Genomic DNA, 21,336 nt, shown 5'->3' with positions numbered 1-21,336 from the left:
GTGTGAAGTGATGAGGCCCAATATCAGAGGAGAAAAGCCCGGGTATTTGAGAGAAGCTACAAAGGTAAAATTGAGAGTGTTGGGCAACAGTTTAAACATAAAGGAGAGAGAAAGTGAAGCCCTGTCCCAGGTTGGGAGCCTGACACCTGGGAAGATGGGGATATCCTCAACAATAATAGGGAAGATAGGAGTGTAGGAGGGGAGAATTTAGGGGGAAAGAGAAGCTTGTTGTTTTTTTAATCATCATCATGGTAATAATCTTTTTTTTTTTAAACCCTTACCTTCCGTCTTGGAGTCAATACTGTGTATTGGCTCCAAGGCAGAAGAGTGGTAACGGCTAGGCAATGGGGGTCAAGTGACTTGCCCAGGGTCACACAGCTGGGAAGTGTCCGAGGCCACATTTGAACCTAGGACTCCCGTCTCTAGGCTTGGTTCTCAATCCACTGAGCTACCCAGCTGCCCCCCATGGTAATAATCATTAAATCCAAGAGAGGACTCCTAGAGACACCAAGGTTGGGGCACGAAGTCTGGGGGAGACTGAACAAAGGTGAGCCGAAGCGCCCGTAGATCCGGAAGTGACCTCAGAATTCTTGACTTCCTTCCTCACTGACAGGAAGTCAAGACCTAGGAAAGGGAAGTGACTTGTTCAAGGTCACGCAGTTAGGCACGCAAGCTCTGGAAGTGGAAGAACTGCCTCTAGCCAAATCCCCTCTTTTTTTTACAGAGGAGTAAACCGAGGCTTAGGGAAGTCACCCAGGTATACAACGGCCAGCTAGGACAACTGCCCCTTCTTACTGAGGTGAACACTGAGGTCTAAGAACAGGGACTCTCAGGTAGGGAGGCCTTGGTAGGCCCACCATGGTGTTCCCTGAGGGGCCAACTAGCCCCAACCCAGGCTCGGGCTCTGGTTCTGGCTCAACAGGCCTTTATAGAGAAGTGTGCTTGGTCCCTGGATTTTGCGCGGTCCCACCGCGGCGGCGGCGGCGCCGCCGGCGTCGCACACCAGCCTTCCTCGAGCCTCCGCCGCCCCCGCCTCCGCCTCCTCCAGCTCTCAGGCCTGAAGAGAGGCGCAAGGCCCGGAGGAAGGCATGGCTGCGGTTCGTTTGTTGCCATTGGTGGCGGCGCCTGCGCTGGCGCCTCCAACTGCGTCTGAGGCGAGGACGGGGCTCGGTGCAGGAGCAGGGGCGGAGAATGTGGAGGCGGCTAAGGCTTCGACTGGGATTGAGGCGAGGGAGGGGCCGAGCGCAGGAGCGGAGGCGGGGCCTGCAGTTGCCGCAGTCCTTGCTATTGCGAAGGCCGGGGAGGAGCCAAAAGCGGGGCGGAGTCAAGCGCCAGCTAGATCTGCCCTGGACAGAGGAAGGCATCTTTCCGTCTTGGGTGAAGCGACTGCTGACAGCTAGCTCGCTGGCCAGCATGCAGAAACAGGACGAGGGGCCCTACCGGGCCCCTGTGGCCGGACCCTCCGGGGTACGACGACAGCGCCCAAAAAGGAGCGAGTCGGCGGCGGCTGCCGCCTCCTTTCCTTCCACCTTTCCTTCCACCTTTTCTTCCACCTTTTCTTCCACCTTTGCTTCCTTCTCTGCCGCCGCTGCGGCTATCCCCAGTACCTCCTCGGCACCCCTGCCGCCACCGCCCCCCCTGATACCGTTGCGGCCGCGGCCGCGGCCACGGCCAACCGAGGAGCCCAAAGTGGAAACCATGCAGGTGGCCAGCCGCAATGTGGTCGCCTGGCGCAGCAAAGCCGAGTGGGAGCAGGTCATGGTCTATCTCTTCTGCCAGGACCCCGAGCTACAGCGCCACGCGCTCAACCGTGTGTCTGCCTGGAAAAGCAGGTGAGTGAGCCGCCGGGGGGCGCGCCCCGGGCCGAAAGGCCGACTGGCTGGCGCGGGGGAGTCAGGCAGGCAGTTAGGCGGGCTGGCGGGCGGGCGGGGAGGCGAGGAGGGGCCGCCGAATCGGGACCTGGGGCAAAGGCAGGGCCGGAGTAGGCTGGGTGGACCTATTGTGGGCTGGCGCGCGCCGGGGGACTTCGATCGAATGCCCAAAAGGAGGCTAATGTCCTCCTAAACGGGTGAGGGGGGGGGGTGCGGCTCCCGAAATCTCGTCGATCCCCGTCCAGGGCCCCCGTTTTTTTGTTAGACGCCGCCCAAGTAACAATGGACTTTGCCAGCGGCTACAGTACACTCTGTACTCCAAATCCACCCAAGAGCAACCTTTCTGGTCATTTCTATCTAAATTCGCACACACACACACACCCCCCACTCTCCAAAACACTTCTCCATCCCATCTAGTCTTTCCCCTTCCCCCATCTGGGTTTTGGGCTTGCCCCCAGCCCACAATCCAAGTCTGAACCCCCAAAATGGAGAGAAAGGAGCCCCCCCACTCGCTAAGGGTTTTGGGGGGCAAACGACTCCATAAATCTCTAATGGGTATCTGTCTGAGGACCCCGCCCCCTCCTTTGTTCCACCTTGCCCATATTATAAAATGCCAGTATCAAAAATGCCGCAGTGCGGATTGTACTCCGCATGCTCCAAAATCAGCCTTATGTCATCCCTCCTCAAACCCACCCCTCCTCTATTCTAACTACTCCCCCTCCCAACTGATCTTCCTCCTCCTCCCTCCCCCCCACCTGGGCCTTGGCCTTGTCTCCAAGCAGACAAAGAAGCCCCCCCCCCCCCTCCATACACACTGAGAGAGCCAGGACCAAGGGGAGGGGGTGTGAATGGCCTCTTAAACCACTGATTGGTTTCTGTCCGAGGGCCCGCCCCCAACTTTGGCCCATCCGCTCTTAGACCCTGCCTATCTGCAGTGCAGCAATGCCGCAGTGAGAACAGTACTGCGCATGCCCCAAAAGCAGCCTTATGTCATCTCTGCCCAAACCCCGCCCCATTCCGTCTAAGCTACCCCAACTCCTCCCTCCTCCCACCTGTACCAAGCGCCGATGCAGACCTGAACCCCAAAGTAGAGACAAAGGAACATCCCCTCAAAGGCTGTGGGGGAGTGAAGGACCCCCCTATATCTCTGGTTGTTCCCTGTCCCCTCCTTTGTCCCACCCGCCCATATTCAAAATGGACTTGGCCAGCATCTGCAATGCAGCATTGCGCAGAGCTGTACCCCGCATGCTCCAACTACAGCCTGATGTCATCCTTCTCCATCTGAGCTAATCCCCCCTCCCCTGATTTTGCGCCTGCTCTCCTCCACCCCTAGGCTGCGCCATCTTGGCTGGATCCCCCAAAGTAGAGACAAAGAAGCCCCCCACCTCACCACAGGTGGTGGTGGGCTTTGAATGGCTCCTTAAATCCTTGATTGGTCCCTGCGTGCAGGCTTGCCTCCTTCTTTGTCCTACCTAGCCCAAGTTAAAGATGGACCTTGCCAGCATCTGCAATGCGGCAGTGAGCACTGCGCCCCCTCCCATCTTCCCAAAAGCAACCTGCGCCATCTCTGCCTGTGTCTCCCCCCCTCCCAACTGAGCTGCCTACCCTTAACTGGTAAATTAACTGGTAAATATTTCATATGCTAATCTAGAGATGTTGGTGATGGAAAAGGTCTTGAAAACCAGAGAGCCCACTCCTCTCATTTTCAGAAAGGGAGGTGAAGGGATTTGCCCCAGGTCACACACATCCTAGCTGTCTCTAGCTGGAAGAGATCTCAGAAGCCATCCAGTCAATCAATCAATAAACATTTATTAACGGGCTGCTTTTTACCAAGGGATGCAGGTATAAAAAAGAGCAGACACAATCCTCACAAAAAACCCAAACACAATCTCTCTCAAGGAGCTGACAGACCAAGAGGTGGGGTTGGAGACAGTTAGGATAAGAGATGATGGAGAGGGTTCAGTGAAACCCCAAAGCCATGGAGCTGCCCAGAGGGGCAGAGGGTACTGACAGGCGCACCCAGCAGATTCTGGCTGGCAGGTTCAGGAGACTGTCCCATTAGGAACTTCCTGGAGAAGGAATGCATGGCAGAGAGATCCAAACAGCTAGTCCAGTCCTCTCACTTTACAGAGGAGGAAACTGAGACCCTGAGTAGATAACTGACTTGCCCAGGCTCACTCAAGTGGTGAGAAATAGAGATTGCGATTTGAACCCCTGCCTTTTTACTCCAAATTTCATGTGCCATACTTCCTTTCTCTTAAGGCTAGACAGTGTGCAAAGGCAAGACCACAACACACCCTGCTGTCCTATAGCTGACATTTTGTCTGGGGAGGCAACAGGTTCACATAATTAACTGTAATTTACAGGCTGTTCCAGAAGCCTGAGGGCTGTTGTAAGCTGTCAAAGCTGTATAAACAGATACTAATTCCTATTTCTTTGATTTCCAAAGCTCTTTACAGATACCTCAGTAAGGGCTACAGATGGGGAAACTGAGGCTCAGTAGTTGAGTGACTTGCCAGGGATGAGGCAGTTCTAGGGAAGTGTCAGAGGCAGGATTTGAATATTTACCCTCCTGCATCTTAGCATTACACCACTAATAGCTGGCAAAGCAGCTGGCATTCCGGAAGGTAGAGGTGAAGAAGGAGGGCACTTCATCCATCTGATCCACCCTAATGTTCAAAAAGATTTCTAGCCTGGGTGATGACAAAAGGTAATGATTTTAACAGCTTGGTACAGTGAAAAGAGGGTGGCCTTTTTACCTGAGGGAAAAAGTAAGGTTAAAAAAAGTGTCAACTCTGACATTTACTGGCTAGCTTTGTAGCCTTTATAAGGATTACCTCTTTGTGCCTCAGTTTCCCCCCTGTAGCCTTTGAGATCCTTTCCAGCTTCAGTGCTCTGATTTGGCTCTGAAATTAGAAAGGATCTCAAAGGCCAGAGGGGGAAACTGAGGTACAAAGAGGTAATCCTTAGAAGCTAAGAGCCACATAGCTCACCAGTGAATGCCATTGAGTAAGCTGTTAAGAATGCAATCTTAGGGCCAGTTTTGCCAGGGAGAGGCTTGTCTGAGGTGTAGCCTTAAGAGAGTCCCCGTTTAGGACCTTAGAAATGACCTGGGTCCAGCCCCCCTCCATGTACAAAGCAGAATTGAATTGTAGGAGACGCAGTTAAAATGGCTGCCAGGGGGCCCAGAGATGGGCAGCCATTGGAAATGTAAAGGAAACCTTCCTTCTCTGTGCCCATCTGCAGAGGCCCCCCTCCCTGTTCCCCCTCCACCCACCCCCCCCCCCATTTGTTCTTTCTCTGCCTTAATCCCTGGTCTGGGAGTGAGTTCCCATGACAACCAAAGGTTGCTTAGCAACCAAGCATCACTGCCTTGGACATCGCTTCTCTTCTCTCTGGCTCCCCTTCTGGAGAAGAAGAGCAAAAACCATGAGCAATTTAGGTGCTCTCAGGGAGGGGGGGAGGGAGGGAGGGAGGAGCGCGCCTGCGCCCTGAGTCCTGTCCATCCGTCGCTGGGGGGAGCTGCTCTCATGGATTCTAATTTTTCAGGTGCAGCAACAACCTGCCCCTGGCCGTGGCCTGCACCACAGACTTGGTGCTCTGCAAACTTTTGGATGAGACTTCAGCCCTGGGCTCCCAGGAACTTGTGCTCCTCTATGGAATGGCTCTGGTCAGGTAAGCCCCAGGGGAGCCAGCTCCCTTGGAGAATGAATTCAGATTGATATTTCTAGTCTCTCTTTTGTGCCATTGTGTCCCATGACCAGGTCTTCCCTCCAAACCCTGGCCTCCCTGCTCATTGTGGACCTGCTCCAAACTGTCACTTTTCCCTGTCACCTCTCTCTCCTTCTTCCCATCTCCCCTCATCCAGCCAAGTGAATCCATTCTCTCATGAGTAACCATTGATGTCTTTATTGTTCCATCGCCATCTCCATCTCCATCTCCAGCATGTTGGAAACAGAACTCCTTCTCTCTGACCTCCCCATTCCAAACTTGCCTTTCTCTGTCCAGGACACCAGTCACTCAGGTTTTGCAGCCACCGAGCCATTCTCCACTCTTTCCTCTCCCTTCCTTCGTCCAGCCCCTCAGCCCTTCCCAGCAGGACTATTGCGGGGGCCTCCTAAATGGCTTCTCCCCTCAAGTCCAGCAGAAGTCTCATCATGGCATCCTCTCTTCCCCCGATAGATTTGTGAATATTATCACTGAACCAAAGCAAAAGATTATCAACATTCCTTTGAGACGTCTGGCCCATGAGGTAGGTGACACATGCAGGGTGGGGTCAGAGGCACCCAGAACAGGAAGATCTGCCTAACCTTCTTGATGTGGATAAGATCATCGAACCATTTTTGGAAGCCTTCCAGGGACGGGGAACACGCTTCTCTTTAGAGTCAGGAACTTACTGTCCAGAGAGGAGGACCCACTCCGTTGTAATGTTCTTGGCACAGTGAGGAAGCAAGACTGCTCTTTCTTGGTTTTACCGGCAAAGGAGGGTAAAGGGAAGAGGAAAACAACACACTAGAAGGGCAGCTATTTCACACGGTAGTGTGTAAACAGATAGGTGATCCTTCCTGGGCTAAGAGGTGCCCAAGGATGAGTGTGCCTAGGCAGGCAACTCTTCTCAGGAAAGCTGCCAAAGCAGGGTCTCATTGGGAGGAAGCCAAGGTTCTTGGGAAGGGAGAGTACTCTAATTCCAGTGGGTAACATGGCTCTGGGGCCATCTCCCCCTCCCTTCTTTTTTCCGCCCTACTTTTTCCCTCCCTCCCTTCCTTTCCTCTGTGTTTCTTCTCTTTCCTTCCTCTCCCCCTTTGGCCTTCTTTCCCCGTCTCTTGTCTCTCCTTATCTCTCTCTGGCACAGATGCACATCCCTGAGTGGATTGTAAACCTTCGCCACAATCTGACTCATAGGAACCTTCCTCGATTGAATACATGTAGGAGAGGTAACATTTGCTGCTTTGGCAGTGGGTGCTAGGTTAGTGCATGTGGCCTTAGTGAGTTAGCGCAGGGCGCTTTGGGAGGTGGGTGGGTGGATGCTTTTATTTGCTTGTGGGCTGCGCGCGTTTTTAGAGGAGAGAGGGCTGCAGGGCTTCCTTGTGGGAATATTTCTAAGGGGCACAGCTGCCTGCTCTACTTGCTTTGTGGTTGGGCTTGGGCTTTAGGGACTGCTTAATGGCAGCCCTCCCCTCCTTCCAGTCCCTGCCCCACCCAGGCATGGCCTGATGAGCCCATGGCCATTCGCATTTCCTTCTGTAGGGTGTGAATTCGTCTTGGAGTGGCTTCGTCGGACCTATTGGTGCCGACAGCTGGGGAATAACTTGGGTGAGCCCTGGGATTCGGGGGTGCATATCCGGGAGATAGAGAATGGAGAAGAGGTGGAGATTGTGGAAGAGTTCGACGCGGACGAGGAGACCCCAGAGGAGGAGCCCCTCTCTGAAGAGGCTCAGAAGGAAAAGGACCTACAAGGTATGTGTGGCTCAGAGGGGAGAACTTAGACTGTCCTGTGCCCCCTTCAGTCATCTTTCCACTGGATCCCACAGGCCCAGGCACCTCCTTGGGGCGGCTCTAGGCCACAAGTAATCTGACCCTTGGTCTTTTTTTCTTTCTTTAGACAAAATCCGGAAAGCGCTGTTGTCCTACGGAGAGCAACAGTTTAAGGTAGGTAAACCTGTGTCCCTGAGGCATGTCGCCTCCCATCCCAAGAGGAGACACTGTCCGGCAGCCCCTGGATTGGGCCAGCGCTTGAGGAGGGAGCCAGCAGCAGAAGTCGGACCCTTGATGCATGGAAAGAACTAGACGGTGGGGAGGAGCACTGGCTGCCTCTTTTCTTTAAGGGAGGAGTTCTAGCTGTTTCCTCCTTTCTTCTACTTTCTACGTGCCCAAAAGGCCTATCTAAAATCAGTGACTAGCCAACATTGGCCACCACAGTGGTTTCCAAGCCCCCAGGCACTTCCTGTGTGGCTGCTCCTTTCTTTGTGGAGAGCTGCTCAAATCCCCTTTGAGCTCTGGCCCTGGGAAGCTGGAGCTATAGCCCATGGTCCAGGGCTCACCCCCTAGAAGCTCTCTGAGCTGGTTCCTCTCTGCCAACAGGTGCTTCGCCGCTCCAGACAGCTACCCAAGGCCGTCAAGGCATCGACCAAATCTATCCGAGAGGTGGAACGCCTGGTGGGCCGCCTGAAGAAACTGTCCAAGGAGAACCAGTAAGAGGGGTCAGGGGGTGGGGGACTTGGGTGCAAAGTCCAGTTTCTTTCGCACTTCCTTTCCTGGGTCTGTTTCCTTATCTTTAAACTAAAGGGATTGAAGGGCCTCTGAGGCCTCTGAATTGAAACCTTCCCCCAAAGGGTTGGGGAGGGGGCGTGACTTCTCACTAGAGGTTTTGAGGAACAGTCCAGGTGGGAAATGGGTGCTCAGAACCTGAACGTGTTTCCTCTTCAGAAGGTTGCCTGGGGAAACAGGAGAGAACTACTAGAAAGGGGCCAGGGGGTATCACTGCAAAGGTTCCCCCCTATATTGCTGAGCCTGTTCGGTTTTTCCTCTTGCAGAACTTTTGTGATGAACATCCTGCTGGAGGAGGGTTTCCTCATCCCCACAATGGAACAGCTGGAGGCTCTGAAGATCCACCCCACAGGTGCTGGCTTGGGGGCCCAGGAGCACTGGGGAGGTTTCGGCTTCAGACCCCACTACTAGCAGGTGATGTGACCTGACCTCTGTTTCTCTTTCTCCTGTTCTGCACCAATTAGAAGCCCCAAATCTGGTCAACCTGCTGATGCCCCGGGCCTTCTCCCAGTTCTGGCAGCCCCTGATTAAGGGCTTGCACTCCCAGCCATTCATCCAGGAACTCCTGGAGAAGATGTTCAGGACCCTTCCGGATTGTGCTGACACTGGGATCCGTCCGGTCTACCTCATCAGCTGGATCAATGAGCTTGTGGTGGTCTATACCCCAGCTGGTGAGGGATAGAGGCTGGCTCTGGCTGCCTTTTCTTTGCTCCCTTCCCCTTCTTTCAGACTCTCCTCTTGTGCCATCCCACACGTTTTCTAAGCAGATGCCATGGGGCATGGAGAACCCCTCCCCACCCTTGAACTCAGCCTCTCTCCTAGAGGCTCCAGGCAGTGCTTTCACCCATGGTTGAATTCCCTCAAGTACACCTTTACTAGAGCTTAGGTAGGAACAAGTGCCTGCCCTCATGAAGGGTAGTCTGGTGAGGAATGAGCCCCAGATAGCTGGATAACGATAATTACATGCTATTACCTAGTAAATGGAGACCTGGAGGCAGCCTTTGCCCTACCCTGGCTGTGTAGTGCCTAGGAAGCCTCTCTGGACTTCTCTGACGAAAGTATTTCTCCAAGTAGAAAGGAACTAAATGAGATCTGGGTGGAAAGGTCATTGGTTTCCAGGGGATCCTTCTGTTAGCCCAGAGGGCCACAGTGGGCTGGAGAGAAGGGTTTGGGGGCTAAGGAGGGCACCAGGATCTCTCTTTCTCCTCAGGACCCTGCCAGAAGCGCCTCACCTCTAGCCAGAGGTCAGTCCGTAAGAGCTGGAAGATAGGACCCCGCAAGTTCTCCTTGAACTGGTCTCAACTGCTTGATGTCTGCCTGGATGCCGCCTGCTGGGCTAGTCCCCACCTCCTCCAGCTGTAAGTTCCAAATGGCATCAGATTGGCAGCCAAGCTGGGGTGGGGAAGCCCAGAGAAGCCACTGACTTATCCAAGGTCAAATGGATTAAGTTTGGGAGCCAAGAGTCAAACTCCCAGTGGTGACATCTTGATTTTCTGAATGGAGGGTTTCTTTTTTCCTTCAATTAAAATGTTCATTGGAGAAGGGACCAAAGGGCTCTGGGCCCCAGGCAGCCCCTCAGAGTGGCAAAAAATGAAGGGTTGGCTACCTGAGGTCTTTGCTCGCTCACTAGCACCCCTCTCCTTTCTGGATTATGTCCCACCTTCTCCCATAGAGGGCTGGGGCAAGGAGACCGTAGGCTGGCCACTGCCTGAACATCTTTCTCCCTCCACCCTTGTGCCCAGGGTCCTCAAGGCCATGGAACCACAGCTCCCCCTGGACTCCCAGGAGAAGCTCATGTGTCTCTGCACCATCTACACCCAGGGCGGGAACCCCGCTACTAGTGATAGGCCCTGGGAAGGGACCAGCTCCCAGGACAGGCCCCCCATCTACACCCTGGAGCACCTCCAGTGGCAGGTGAAGCAGGCCCTCCTGATGGAGAAGGGGAAGAATCGCCAGCCAGGCGAAAAGGATGAAGATGAGGAGGAGGAGGAGGAAGAAGAGACCGAGTCGGATGATTCCTCCGACCCCGAGGTGATGGAGGTGGATCCAGACCCAATACAGATGAAGGAGGTCGTCCTGAAGGAGACTCCAGAGATGCTGGCTCAAAAGCAGGCCGGCTTGGAGGGCTCCCCATGGCAACTGTGCTTAGGTAAGGGGCCCCGGTCACAGCCCAGGCATTGGCACACTTTGCTCATGACTCACCCTGACAAGTTGCCCAGAAAGTGCTGGGTAAGACACAAGAGGGAAAAGTCACTTTTCTCTGGTTGGGAGACTCCATGAGACAGCAGAGCCTTTCCCCACCTTGCCTGTCTCTGCCTCGGTTTCCACATCTGTAAAATGAGAGGATGGGCCTCCAAGATCCTTGTAGCTCCAACTCTTTAATCCCTCTCCTTCAGATGACATAAACTGGAGCGAGTTGCCCCTGGGCAAGATCCCAGGCCAGACTGATGACCCTGATGAGCTGATGGTGGATAATTACACCCTGATCTCTGTCCTGGACCAGCCGCAGATCAACGAGGACCCTGATCTGCCTCACACTTCGGCATTCGGGTGAGTTATCTCTCTTCAGCCCCGCTTCCTTTTCTGGTGGGCACAGAGACTAGAGGCAGCCAGAGAGCCATTCTCTTCTCCCTGGGAAAAACCATGTGGGAAATTCAGTGTCCCCTGCCCCCAAACCCCCCTGTCCCCCACCCGCCCATTGAAGGCCTCAAGGTGCCTCGGGCATCCATGAGCTGGGGACACAGCCTGGCCCTCCAGGGTGGCTTTCTGGGCCAGAGGAGACAGAGGAGCAGCCACAGTCAGGCCGGCCTTGCCGGGGTCCACCTGGACGGTGGCTCCTCCTCCTCCTGGGTAAAAAAGAGGAGCCTCCTCTGTAAACAAGAGAGAGGCTCACTCTCAAAGGGCTCTTCCACAACTTAGGATTTTACTTTTGATGTTCTGTTGGCGCCTTTTGTTCTAAAACACAGACATTTGTCAGTATATCCTTCCTCCTCCCCCTCCCCAGTGTGAACAAAGAACACCAGTTAAGTCAAACTGACTGATACAGCAGCTGAGTCTGACGGTGTATGCCACATTCCTCACCCCTAGCCCCCCACCTCTACTGAGAAGAGGGAAGTCTGTTGTCATTTGTTCTCTCGGACCGAGGTTGTTCGTGACAAGCATTCGGAGCTGGGCTCCCTGTTAGCCCTTTCCTTAGCGTGGCATAACAGAGACTTGGAAGGAAGCCTTGCGTTCGAGGCTCACCTCTTGACACAGGCTGGCTGTGGGCAAGTCACCGAACCTCTAGGTAGCTCTCTAAGAGGCTCAGTTGCAGAGTAGGCGCCAAGTTGCACAAGAGTAGATGGAGGGCGTTTCCTCCTGGAAGAGTTCCCTGCCCCAGTGAAGTCCCAGGTCTAGTCCCTGGCCCCATGGTGATTTAGGTCATGGTTTTGATTGCTCTCCCGAGTCGGGCTTTCTTCTCTATGCATCAGCTCAGCTAAGTCTTCCCCAAGTCCTCGGTTATTTGTCATCTCTTAGGACGCAGCCTCGGGTCATGTAGTTGGTAGCAGAACTAGTGGGGTCCTCAGAGGTTTGCACCCTGACCTGAGCAGGGACTCTCTAGGAGACGGTCATCCAGGCTCTGCCTGAAGGCCTCCAATGAGGTGCTAGCTAGCCAGCCAGCCAGCCCACTGGTTCCTGAGACAACTTGGGCCACCTTGGGATGGCTTGAATTGGGTTGGGTCCGGCCCTCACCCCACCCCACCCTAAGCTTGAAGCGTCTGTTCTCTCCCCAGTTCCCTGGACCTGAGAATCCCCAACATGGAAGGCCCACTGTGGACCCAGAATGAGCTACATAGCCTCAAAGGCAACATCCAGTTGTTCTAACCTGAGGGTGGGAAGGGTTCCCCTTTCCCCTCCGTGCAGACACTCCCCCTTCCCCACAAGCACTGGAAACCAAGGTGCCCACCTCAGCTGACTTCGCTTAGTGTTGGTTGTATTTTTTTGTGGAGAAAAAAAAAATAAACCCCGCCTCCCCCTTGATATGCAGCACAGGCCGGCTGGCCTGCGGTCCTCCTAGAGCTGGCCCGGGTCGGGGGACTGAAAAGGACCCCCCGGCCCAGGGATCCCCTCTGCAGCAGCGCTCCTGAGAAATATAGTCATCCCACTTCGAGTTGTGGGCTTACCACTGCCGGGGCGGGGCCCAGGCCCTTAGCCCAGTTCTGCCTCGCCCCTTGGCCAGTTCTCCTGGTCCTGCCCTGTGGGGCCAAGCAGACAGCCCTTCAGCATCTTGAGCATGTTCCACGGCACTTTGTCCTTCCATTAAGGAAGGCTGTGGGCCCCTAGCATCTCTGGGTCCTTGCTGCCTTGGACCCTACTGGTTGATGCTGATGCCCCAGCAGGGAGGGCACTGACATTTTCCATCTCTTCTTCCTTTTCTCTGCTTCGCAGAGAGGGGCCTACTCTTGCTCACCGTACCGTCCAGCGCCAGCTAAGCAGAAGGGATCCTTTACTTACTTACTCACTCACTTACTTACTTACTCACTTACTTACTCACTTACTCATTTACTGACTCATGATTGACTTACTCACTTACTTACTTACTGACTTAATGCTATGTCCTAACCTAGTGCTACGTCCTATGGCCTCTTGGACCAACCTCTTGAGGAACAGTGCTGCAAAGGGGATTCCTAGGCCTCTCCTTCTATGCTTCCCCAGGACCTCGTAGGGTCTCCTGCTTCTGTACCCAAGTTTCAGATTCCTAAGTTAGAACCTAACCTGTACCTCAGTAGTAATCCCCAAGGCTTGACTGACCCCCACCCCGTTCTCCTGTGTGTTTATTGTACCAGTAGCTCCCCTCCCTCGAGAGCCCCAAGGCATGGCATGCAGATGGGGAGAAAAGCATACCCCTGTTCTCATTCATGCTTCCAGCTTGGTGAGAACAGGCCGGTGGGTAAGGTGCCCCCTGCCAGGATTGTTCTCTGATTTGGGATTTATCAGTATGATTGGAACTAATAGGGGCTCCTTCAAAATTCTCTCCTTTGTTCACTTCCATTGAATAAAACTGAAATGTGACTGTGTGCTTGCAAGTGTCTGGTTACTGGGGGGTGGGGAATGATTGTTTGCCCAAGTTTCTTGGGTGGGGACTCTGAGCCATGAGAAGTGAGAAGAGTTAAGGAAATCTTGTATCCAATTCACCAGACCCAGACCACTGGGCTCTAAGCCTCCTTCTCCCAGCTGTGACACCCATTTGTTTGGGGCACCTTCCCACTTCTTTGTTGACTGTGCTAAAGTCCCTCCCAGCCCTGGCATTCTGCCTTCAGTTGGTCATTTTGGTGAAGTATGAGGCAAGATTCCCAGCTCAGGGTGGAAATGCCTTTGAAGCCTTGAGTCTTGAAAGGGTTTGAAGTAGCTGATATACTGTATCCTTTAGGTAGGTGTAGAATGATTGATTGCCTTGCTACAGTGAGGGCCCAGTTGAGATGATGTAACAAATTTGTGGATGAACCAGTCAACACAATTTTGTGATTTTCTCAGCAGCATGAGCATGGGAATAGGAGCACAGTCGGCAGATGGTGGGAGTAATCCAAGTTTTGGGTTTGGCAAGACATCAGAGGTGGGACAAGAAAAACACCTTCCCGCCATGCCGCCTCTCCGGTCAGAGAAGGCAACGCGGAAACGCCGTTCCGAGAACCAGTATCCTGCCTTTAGGGAATGGGGAAAGCGCACCATTTCATCCGCCCAGATCACCTGCATCACGGTGGAAGATGACTCGGACGACGAACCAGATGTCATCATTGAGCGCCACATTCCTCCTCGCAGAGAGCTAGGAGAAAGTCTCTCTATCCGGGTTCCTGTGATTGTGAACCCCCGGAAAAACTTCAAGCGTGCTCGCTATCCTCTGTCCGCTCCCACATTCGTATTCCCTCCGGTCAAACCCCGCCCTTCTGATGACCAACTCTAAAGCTGCCCAGCTTTAGAGAGCCCACTGTGCTCTCTGCAATCCCCGCTCGCTAGGCGGCAACCTTGCTTTTTTTGTCTTCAATCTTTTCCTTTTGCGCTCCTTCCATCTTCTGCCTCCCTCCCAACAACATAGCCTCCCTGGCACTAGATGCACTTTCATTCCCACAATTCACTGGTCGAGGCAGGGGAGTTGGGATATTCCTCACTCTCCGTGGCCAATTCCAGACTCATTCTCTACCTCCATCGCTCACTAATTTCCTTTCTCCTCCCATGAGGTTCACTCACTCCATATTTGCCACCCAATTAAGATTGTGGTAGCCATTTGCCTACCACCCTCCAGGCCACTCCCTCCTTCATGGATGAGTTCAGAGCTTGGCCCCCCACTTTGTTCTCCTTGGCTCCTCCTGTCCTCTCAGGGGACTGCAACATACATACAGTGATAACTTACTCCCTGAAACGCCCGCCCCACCCGTCCCACCCGTTTCTCGATTTAACTCATTTCTCATGGCCTACTCCTCCACCCCACCTCAGCTACACACACAGAGATGGCCACACCCTCGTTCTTGCCATCACCCATAAACTCGCCATGTCCATGGTCATGACCGCCAAAAATCCTTCATTGGATCACAATCTGTTGTCATTCCATCTCTCCCCGTCTTGTCACCACCTCACATCTTGTTCCTCCATTCATACTGTGACCTCCAATCCCTCAACCCCTTGACTCTTTCCCAGGCCATCGCCCCTGCACTAGCTACACTTCAACCCTTCTCCATCTTCCCTTTGGTGAACCAATTCAACTCTACACTGCCCTCTTCCCTCAAGTCCCTTGCCCCCTTATTATAGAACCAATCTTGCCCCACCAAGCCTCAGCCTTGAATCACTCCCACCATCTGCTGCCTTCACTCCCACACAACGTGCTGCTGAACAAAAGTGGAGAAAACCGTGCCGACTGGGTCCACGACAAATTTGTTACGTAACCTCGATTGGGCCCTCACTGCTACTTGGGCGATCCTTTTACGCCTCCCCAATTGATTCACTCTCCACAGCGGCCCTCCCAAACCTTTTGCCCCTCCTCAAATCTCCCGTGGGTCCCCCCTCTCCTCCTCTCCTCCCCTTCTCCCTCTCAGCTGAGAGCCTTGCCTCATATTTTCCTAGAAATATTGAGGCCATTTACCGTGAGCTCCCTCTTCTTCCCCTCTTCCTTATCTCTTTATCACTCAGATGCCTTCTGCCACTATCTTCTACTTCACCCATGTCTCACATTTTGAGGTGGCCCTAATCTTTGCCAAAGCAAAGCCTTCGACATGCCCAAGTGATCCCGCTCCATGCCCTCTCCTCTAGCAGATTGCCTCCTCTGTCATCCCCACCCTCCCTTACCTTTAGTCTCCCGTCTACCAGTCCCTCTCCCCACTCCCCATGTCTCCCTTGTTCTCCCTAGACTCACTTGTCCCATCCATCTCTGCTAGCTCACATCCCGTACCCCTCCTCCCTTTTGTGGCCAAACTCCCTGAGAAGGCTGTCTACAATAGGTGCCTCCACTTTCTTTCCTCTCTCTTAACTCTCTACGGTCTGGCTTCTGACCTCATCATTCAACCAAAACTGCTCTCTCCAAAGTTACCAGTGATCTCTTAACTGTCCAATCCAATGGCCTTTTCTCAATCTTCATCCTTCTTGCCCTCTCTGTAGCCTTTGACACTGTTGACCACCCTCTTCTCCTCGATGTTCTTTTCTCTAGGTTTTTGGGATGCCGTCCTCTCCTGGTTCTCATCTTCCCCCTTCTTTGGTCTCTTTTTCTGGATCCTCCTCCAGGTTACCCCTACTCACTCACTGTGGGTGATCCCCCTCCCCTCCCCTCCCCTCCCCTCCCAAAGCTCTTCCCTGGGCCCTCTTGTCCCATTCGCCAAATTTGCTTTGGGGACCCGGCCAGCTCCCGTGCCAATGGGTCCCAGATCTATTTATCCAGCCCTAACCTCAACCGACTTCTAGTCTCACATCTCCGATTGCCTATTGGACATTTTGAACTGGATGTCTTGAGGACATCTTTGACTCCACGTGGCTCAAACTGAACTCAATATCTCTTCCCGCCCCCTCCCCGCCAAACTCTCCCTTCTCCCCGACTCCCCTGTTACTGTTGAGGGCACCACCATCTTCCAAGTCACAACCTAGGTGTCATCCTCCAATCCTCACTCTCACTCCTCCATTCCAATCCGTTACCATGGCCTCTCTATTTTACCTTCATATCATCTCCTGTCTAGGCCCCCCACCCCTGCCCTGCCCACCCCGTTAGCCTCTGACACTGCCACCACCCTGGTAAAGGCCCTTGTCATCTCGCACCTGGACTGTCGTGCAGTAGCTTGCTGGTTGATCTGCCCCGTGTGTCCCCCGCTCCAGGCCGTCCTCAGCTGTCCAAGTAACTTTCCTGAAGTGCAGGTTCTCTCCTCCACTCAGCTGTCAAAGTGGTTTTATTGAAGTGTAAGTCTGACCATGTTGACCCCTCTCCCTACTTGATAAACTCCTGGGGCTCCCTATCGCCTCCAGGATCAAATATAAGCTCCTCTGTTTGGTGTTGAAAGCCCCCCCACCACCCTGCCTGCCCCGCCCCAACTCAACACTAAGCCCTCCTACAAGAAGAAGAAGCCTTTCCCAAGCCCCTTCCACTCTCTCCTTCCCCCGTTGGTTCTTTCTGATGGATCTTGTACATAGCTTGTTTCTGTAGTTGTTTCTATGTTGTTCCCTTTATTAGACTGTGAGCTCTTTGGGAGCAGAGTCTGCCTTCTCCCTCCCTTTGTACCCTCTGCTTAGCACAGTACCTAGCACATAGTGGGCGCTTAATAAATGTGTATTGACTGGCTGACGAGGGGGCCGGGGCCTTGATTCCGAAGCCAGGGGCAGCACCAGAATGGAATGGCGATGGACAGAAGGGGGATCATGAAGCTCCCAAACGTGGATAATGGGGGGCCACCATGGGAAATGAGCAAATCTTTACTTGGCCAACAAGCCCTTGGGGGCTCAAGGATGCTGAAGTACCCCAGTATGAGGGACTTGGGCAGGGGAGACTAGACACAGCCACTCCAACTCATCCATGGAGGAAGGAGAGTGGCCTGAGGGTGAGGAGGCAATAGCCACCAGTCTTGACTGGCAAGGGAATATGGCTTGAAGTCCACTTGGATCTGCATCAATGGAGTTTCCACACTGGAAGTCCCACAATGATGAAATCACAGGTTCAGCCCCTGCCACATGCACACTCCCCACAATCCTCTGCCATCTTCCCACCAAAACACCCCAAAACAGGAAGATAAAGTGTGATGACATGAGCTGGATGGCAAACGTTTCTGGAAGGCTTCCTGGAGTTGGAAGGATCCCAGCAACTAGCTTGAGACTCACTACCAGTGTGACCACAGGCATGCCAGGGGCAACTTAGTATGGCACTGTAGTTCCTAGGGTCAGAAATACTCGGGTTCAAATTCCCCTTTAGGCCCCAGGACCTTTAAATCCCCTCCCTGGGCCTCAGTTTCCTCATCTGTACAATGAGAGGGTTGAACTGATTGACCTTTGAGGGCCCTTCTAGTAGACCTCAAGATCTGGGATCCAATGGACCCAGGACCTGGGTACTTTATTCCTACTCTGAAACTCTTCCTGAGGTTACTTCTCCACCTCCCTCATCCTGCTTCCCCTAGACTCATTTATGAATTCACTTCTCCCCTTCGGCCTCCATTTCCCTCACTGTGGAATGAGGGGGTTGGACTAGCTGGTCTCTGAGGGCCCTTCCAGCTCTAGAACTGGGAGCCCATGTGTGACCTTGGACAAGTCCCTTCACCTCCTGAGTCTCAGTTTCCTCCTCTTGTTAAATGAGGGAGTTGGACTAGCTGGCCTCTGAGGGCCCTTCCAGCTCTAGAACTGGGAGCCCATGTGTGACCTTGGACAAGTCCCTTCACCTCCTGAGTCTCAGTTTGCTCCTCTTGTTAAATGAGGGAGTTGGACTAGCTGGCCTCTGAGGGCCCTTCTAGCTCTAGACCAATCCTTTGGAGTCAGTTTGTGAATTGCAAAATGTTGGAGAAAGGTGAGCTCCCATGGAGTACTCAGTAGGTGTTGGGGTGTACCAGAGAGGCCTCAGAGATGAAGAGCACACAAGTCCTTGTTTATGCGGTCACCTTTCCCAGCCTAGCCAAGAACCTGTACAGAGCCCCTTGATTGGAGAAGCCTTCAATGAATTTTTCTCCTTTTGCAGAAAAGGAAATAAAGCCAGTTAAGTGACTTGGCCAAGGTCACACAGAGTGGGGATTAGAACTCAGGAGTTCTTGGCCCAAATCCAGCTCCATCCTAAATTGCTGGTGGTTTCCACCCCCTTACCACAGACAGGGGAGGGAGGAACTGCTCCCATTGGGCTGCTGAGCAGAGGGATGGGTGATGGGAGAAATATCCTCAGGTGTGGTGGAGAGGGGGAGGGGAGCAGCCGCCTCTGGCATGCATGCCATAGGTTCACCAATATGGATCTAGTCTAGCCCCCTCATTTTACAGGGGAGGAAACAAGTCCAGGGAAGTGAAAGGACTTGTCCAAGGTCACACAGAAAAGTTGAGCTACTAAGTTCTTGCATCTTTGGATGAAGGCAGAAGAGAGAGAGGAAGCCAGGTCCTGGAATCAAACTTCAGAAGACCTGCTACTTCTGGTCAAATTGCTGTCAGTCACAAACTCAGTCACATATCACATGTAAGCTCTGTCATTGATCCTCACTTGATGAATAGAACTCCATCTTTTTTTGGAGGATTTACAGCATGGAAACCAGAAGGTCACCTGCCTAATGGCCCTGAGGAGAAGTGCCTCCTCGGTCTGGGACCACTAAGGAACAGGCAGGTCCTGGCAGGGGCTGAGGTTGGTGAGGGTCAGCCTTGTCTATGACCCCCTCTCCATTCATGAGGCCAGATAGCACATGTCTAACTTAGCATATTGAAGGGTTAGTGGGGCTAGGGACACCTCAATGCCCTGTCATGGAGGCCTATGCTGGACAAAATTAGACTATATTCAGTTTGACAAGTTCTCTGGCACGAATGTGTACTTTGAGAAGAACACATATACTTGAAAGTTTAATCTGCATCAGTAACATCGGTCCTACTACCCGCTAGGGTCCTGATTGGTAGCTTGCAGATTTCTGAGGCACAAATGCTCACACCACCTTGTCTAGTCTATTACCAAACTATGGGAGGAGATAAGAATCCCCTAGATAGCAAGAGGCCTAGAGTAGGCCCCTGTAGTGTGATATGTAATAAATCCATGATCACACGGTCACTTATAGTATGAGGTTAGCAGTTACTTTCCCATCTTTGAGCCTCAGTTTCTCCATCTGTGAAGTGAAGAGAGTTAGACTTCATCCTCTCCTTGCCAGCTGTAGATTTACAATTCCATGTGTGACCTTGGATAAGTTCTTCCTTATTTATCCTTCCATTCCTATCCCAGCCTCAGGTTCCTCCCTGAAAAATGATGGGATTGGTTGGGGAGTACCTAGATGACTCAGTGGATTGAGAACCAAGACTGGAGATGGAACGTCCTGGGTTCAAATATGACCAGTCACTTAACCCCCACTGCCTAGCCCTTACCACTCTTCTGTCTTGGAACCCATTCACAAGATGGAAAGTAAGGAGTTCTGAAAGAAAAGAAAAATGAGGGGGTTTAACTAGCTGGTGTCTGAAATTCCTTCTAACTCCAAAATCTATGTGTCCTCAGAAGGTACAAAAGGGAGGGATTGGGGGCTCATGATCAATTTGAGCCATTTCTCAATCAGTCTGCTGAGATTACGGGGTAATGGCCATTGTTGGGAAGCAGTGATAGGATGAGGAACTCCTAATATTTGGCCTAGAATCAGCAACCACTTTGCTTTATGACCTATGAAAGTTTGGGGTGGGGAGTGCAGCCAGGAGGCTCAGTGGATATGGAGCCAGTCCTAGAGATGGGATGTCCTGGATTCAGATCTGGCCTCACACTTCCTAGCTGGGTGATCTGGGCAAGTCACTTAACAACCTTGCCTAACCCTCATCGCTCTTCTACCTTGGAACCAAAGGTAAATCTTTGAAAAAGAAAAGAAAAGAAAGAAAGTTAACACCGTTCCATTCACTTGGGCTCTTCCTTTCCTGGATTCCCCAGAATCCTGCTGCCCTGGGATCTTAAAATCTTTTCCCTTGAGCCTTTTTTTCAGATTGAAGTAAAGAGAGTGATGATTGGGGTGAGAGAATGGGAGATTTCTCCTTGTCACCCTCCCTTCCTTTCACTGCTCTCTCTGGGCAGGAAGACAAACACATGGTAATCCTGAGAGGGTACCCCCTGCACCCCCAATTCCTGGCTACTTTCTTCTTCCCACCTAAATTGAGCATCAGGCACAAAAGACCTAATTCATGTGGTTTATGTGTGGGTGGGAGCTGGGGGAGCTCGTGGGATCTTGCCAATTCTCCCTGTGTTGCTTGTTCTCAGTGGCTCAGACAGTCCATGTCCAAGGTAAATGGGGAAATCTTTCTGGGGACAGTCAGGTGGATGACAGGAGTGTTTTTATGCTTCTTTGCTTGCTCACTGGCACCTGGGCCTCTTCAGCAGCTGCATTTTCCGTGTGGGTGTCTCATACCTAAAAGTACCCATTCTGGACACCAATTGCCTTAGTAGAGATTACCCACATTTGGGGAGACCTAGGTAGAAAGGTGGTGATCAAGCTTGGTTTGGGAGATCTTTGTGGATTAACTCCAGGTGGAGGAAGGGAGCCAAAGTAATCGAATGAACCAACTAACATGTGTTAAGCTGTTATGATATGCTGGAGAGCCTGGTTTAGTTGTGGTGGAGTCGGGGGTGGGTGGGGGGAGAGACAGAGACAGAGAGAGAGAAACAGAGAGACAGAGAAAAAACAGAGAAAGAGAGAGATAGAGTGAGAGACACAGAGAGATACACACAGAGGGAGATGTGGAGACAGAAAGAGAGGCAGAGAGAAACAGAGACAGAGACAGAGAGAGAGGAAGAGAAAGACAGAGGAGTCTGTGTGACGACCTTGGGCAATATAATCAACCATTCAGTGCCCCCCACTTTTTAGCTGTCTGATCCTGGGCAAGTCATTTAACCTTTTTCAGCCTCAGTTTTGTCATCTGTAAAATGAGGATAATAGCACCTAGCTCATTAGATTGTGGTGAGGATAAAATAAGAGAAAATATGCAAAGTGTTCTGTAAATGTTAACTCTTCTTATAAAGTTGTTGAGAAAATACTGGCCTGCCTTGGTAGAGGGAGTT

General features: G+C 52.6%; 1 protein-coding gene across 4 annotated transcripts; it reads left to right on the top strand.

Moving 5' to 3' along the window:
• Positions 1 to 644: 644 nt before the first annotated feature.
• LAS1L (LAS1 like ribosome biogenesis factor) lies at positions 645 to 16,929 on the top strand. 4 transcript variants are annotated; one of them, XM_056808710.1, is made up of 13 exons: positions 645 to 1,832; positions 5,421 to 5,546; positions 5,880 to 6,123; positions 6,724 to 6,805; positions 7,119 to 7,328; positions 7,474 to 7,520; positions 7,953 to 8,062; positions 8,405 to 8,490; positions 8,603 to 8,809; positions 9,349 to 9,496; positions 9,881 to 10,287; positions 10,535 to 10,688; positions 13,656 to 16,929. In XM_056808710.1, the coding sequence occupies exons 1-13, from the start codon at positions 859 to 861 to the stop codon at positions 14,077 to 14,079; spliced, it is 3,219 nt and encodes a 1,072-aa protein (XP_056664688.1). In that variant the 5' UTR covers positions 645 to 858; the 3' UTR covers positions 14,080 to 16,929. The 4 variants fall into 4 exon arrangements, with proteins under 4 accessions (XP_056664688.1, XP_056664689.1, XP_056664691.1 ...); XM_056808711.1 differs by having other exon boundaries at positions 844 to 1,832; positions 6,054 to 6,123; XM_056808713.1 differs by having other exon boundaries at positions 844 to 1,832; positions 6,054 to 6,123; positions 11,912 to 16,929.
• The last annotated feature ends 4,407 nt before the right edge of the window (positions 16,930 to 21,336 follow it).

The sequence above is a fragment of the Monodelphis domestica genome, chromosome X, assembly GCF_027887165.1.
Source record: "Monodelphis domestica isolate mMonDom1 chromosome X, mMonDom1.pri, whole genome shotgun sequence".
NCBI lineage: Eukaryota > Metazoa > Chordata > Mammalia > Didelphimorphia > Didelphidae > Monodelphis > Monodelphis domestica.
This window is presented reverse-complemented; position numbering and strand designations above follow the sequence as displayed.

Coding starts and splice junctions, on each gene's coding strand:
- LAS1L (XM_056808710.1), top strand. CDS start 859: ATGGTGTTCCCTGAGGGGCCAACTAGCCCCAACCCAGGCTCGGGCTCT. Junction 1,833..5,420: donor GTGTCTGCCTGGAAAAGCAG/GTGAGTGAGCCG, acceptor CTAATTTTTCAG/GTGCAGCAACAACCTGCCCC. Junction 10,288..10,534: donor CCCATGGCAACTGTGCTTAG/GTAAGGGGCCCC, acceptor CCTCTCCTTCAG/ATGACATAAACTGGAGCGAG.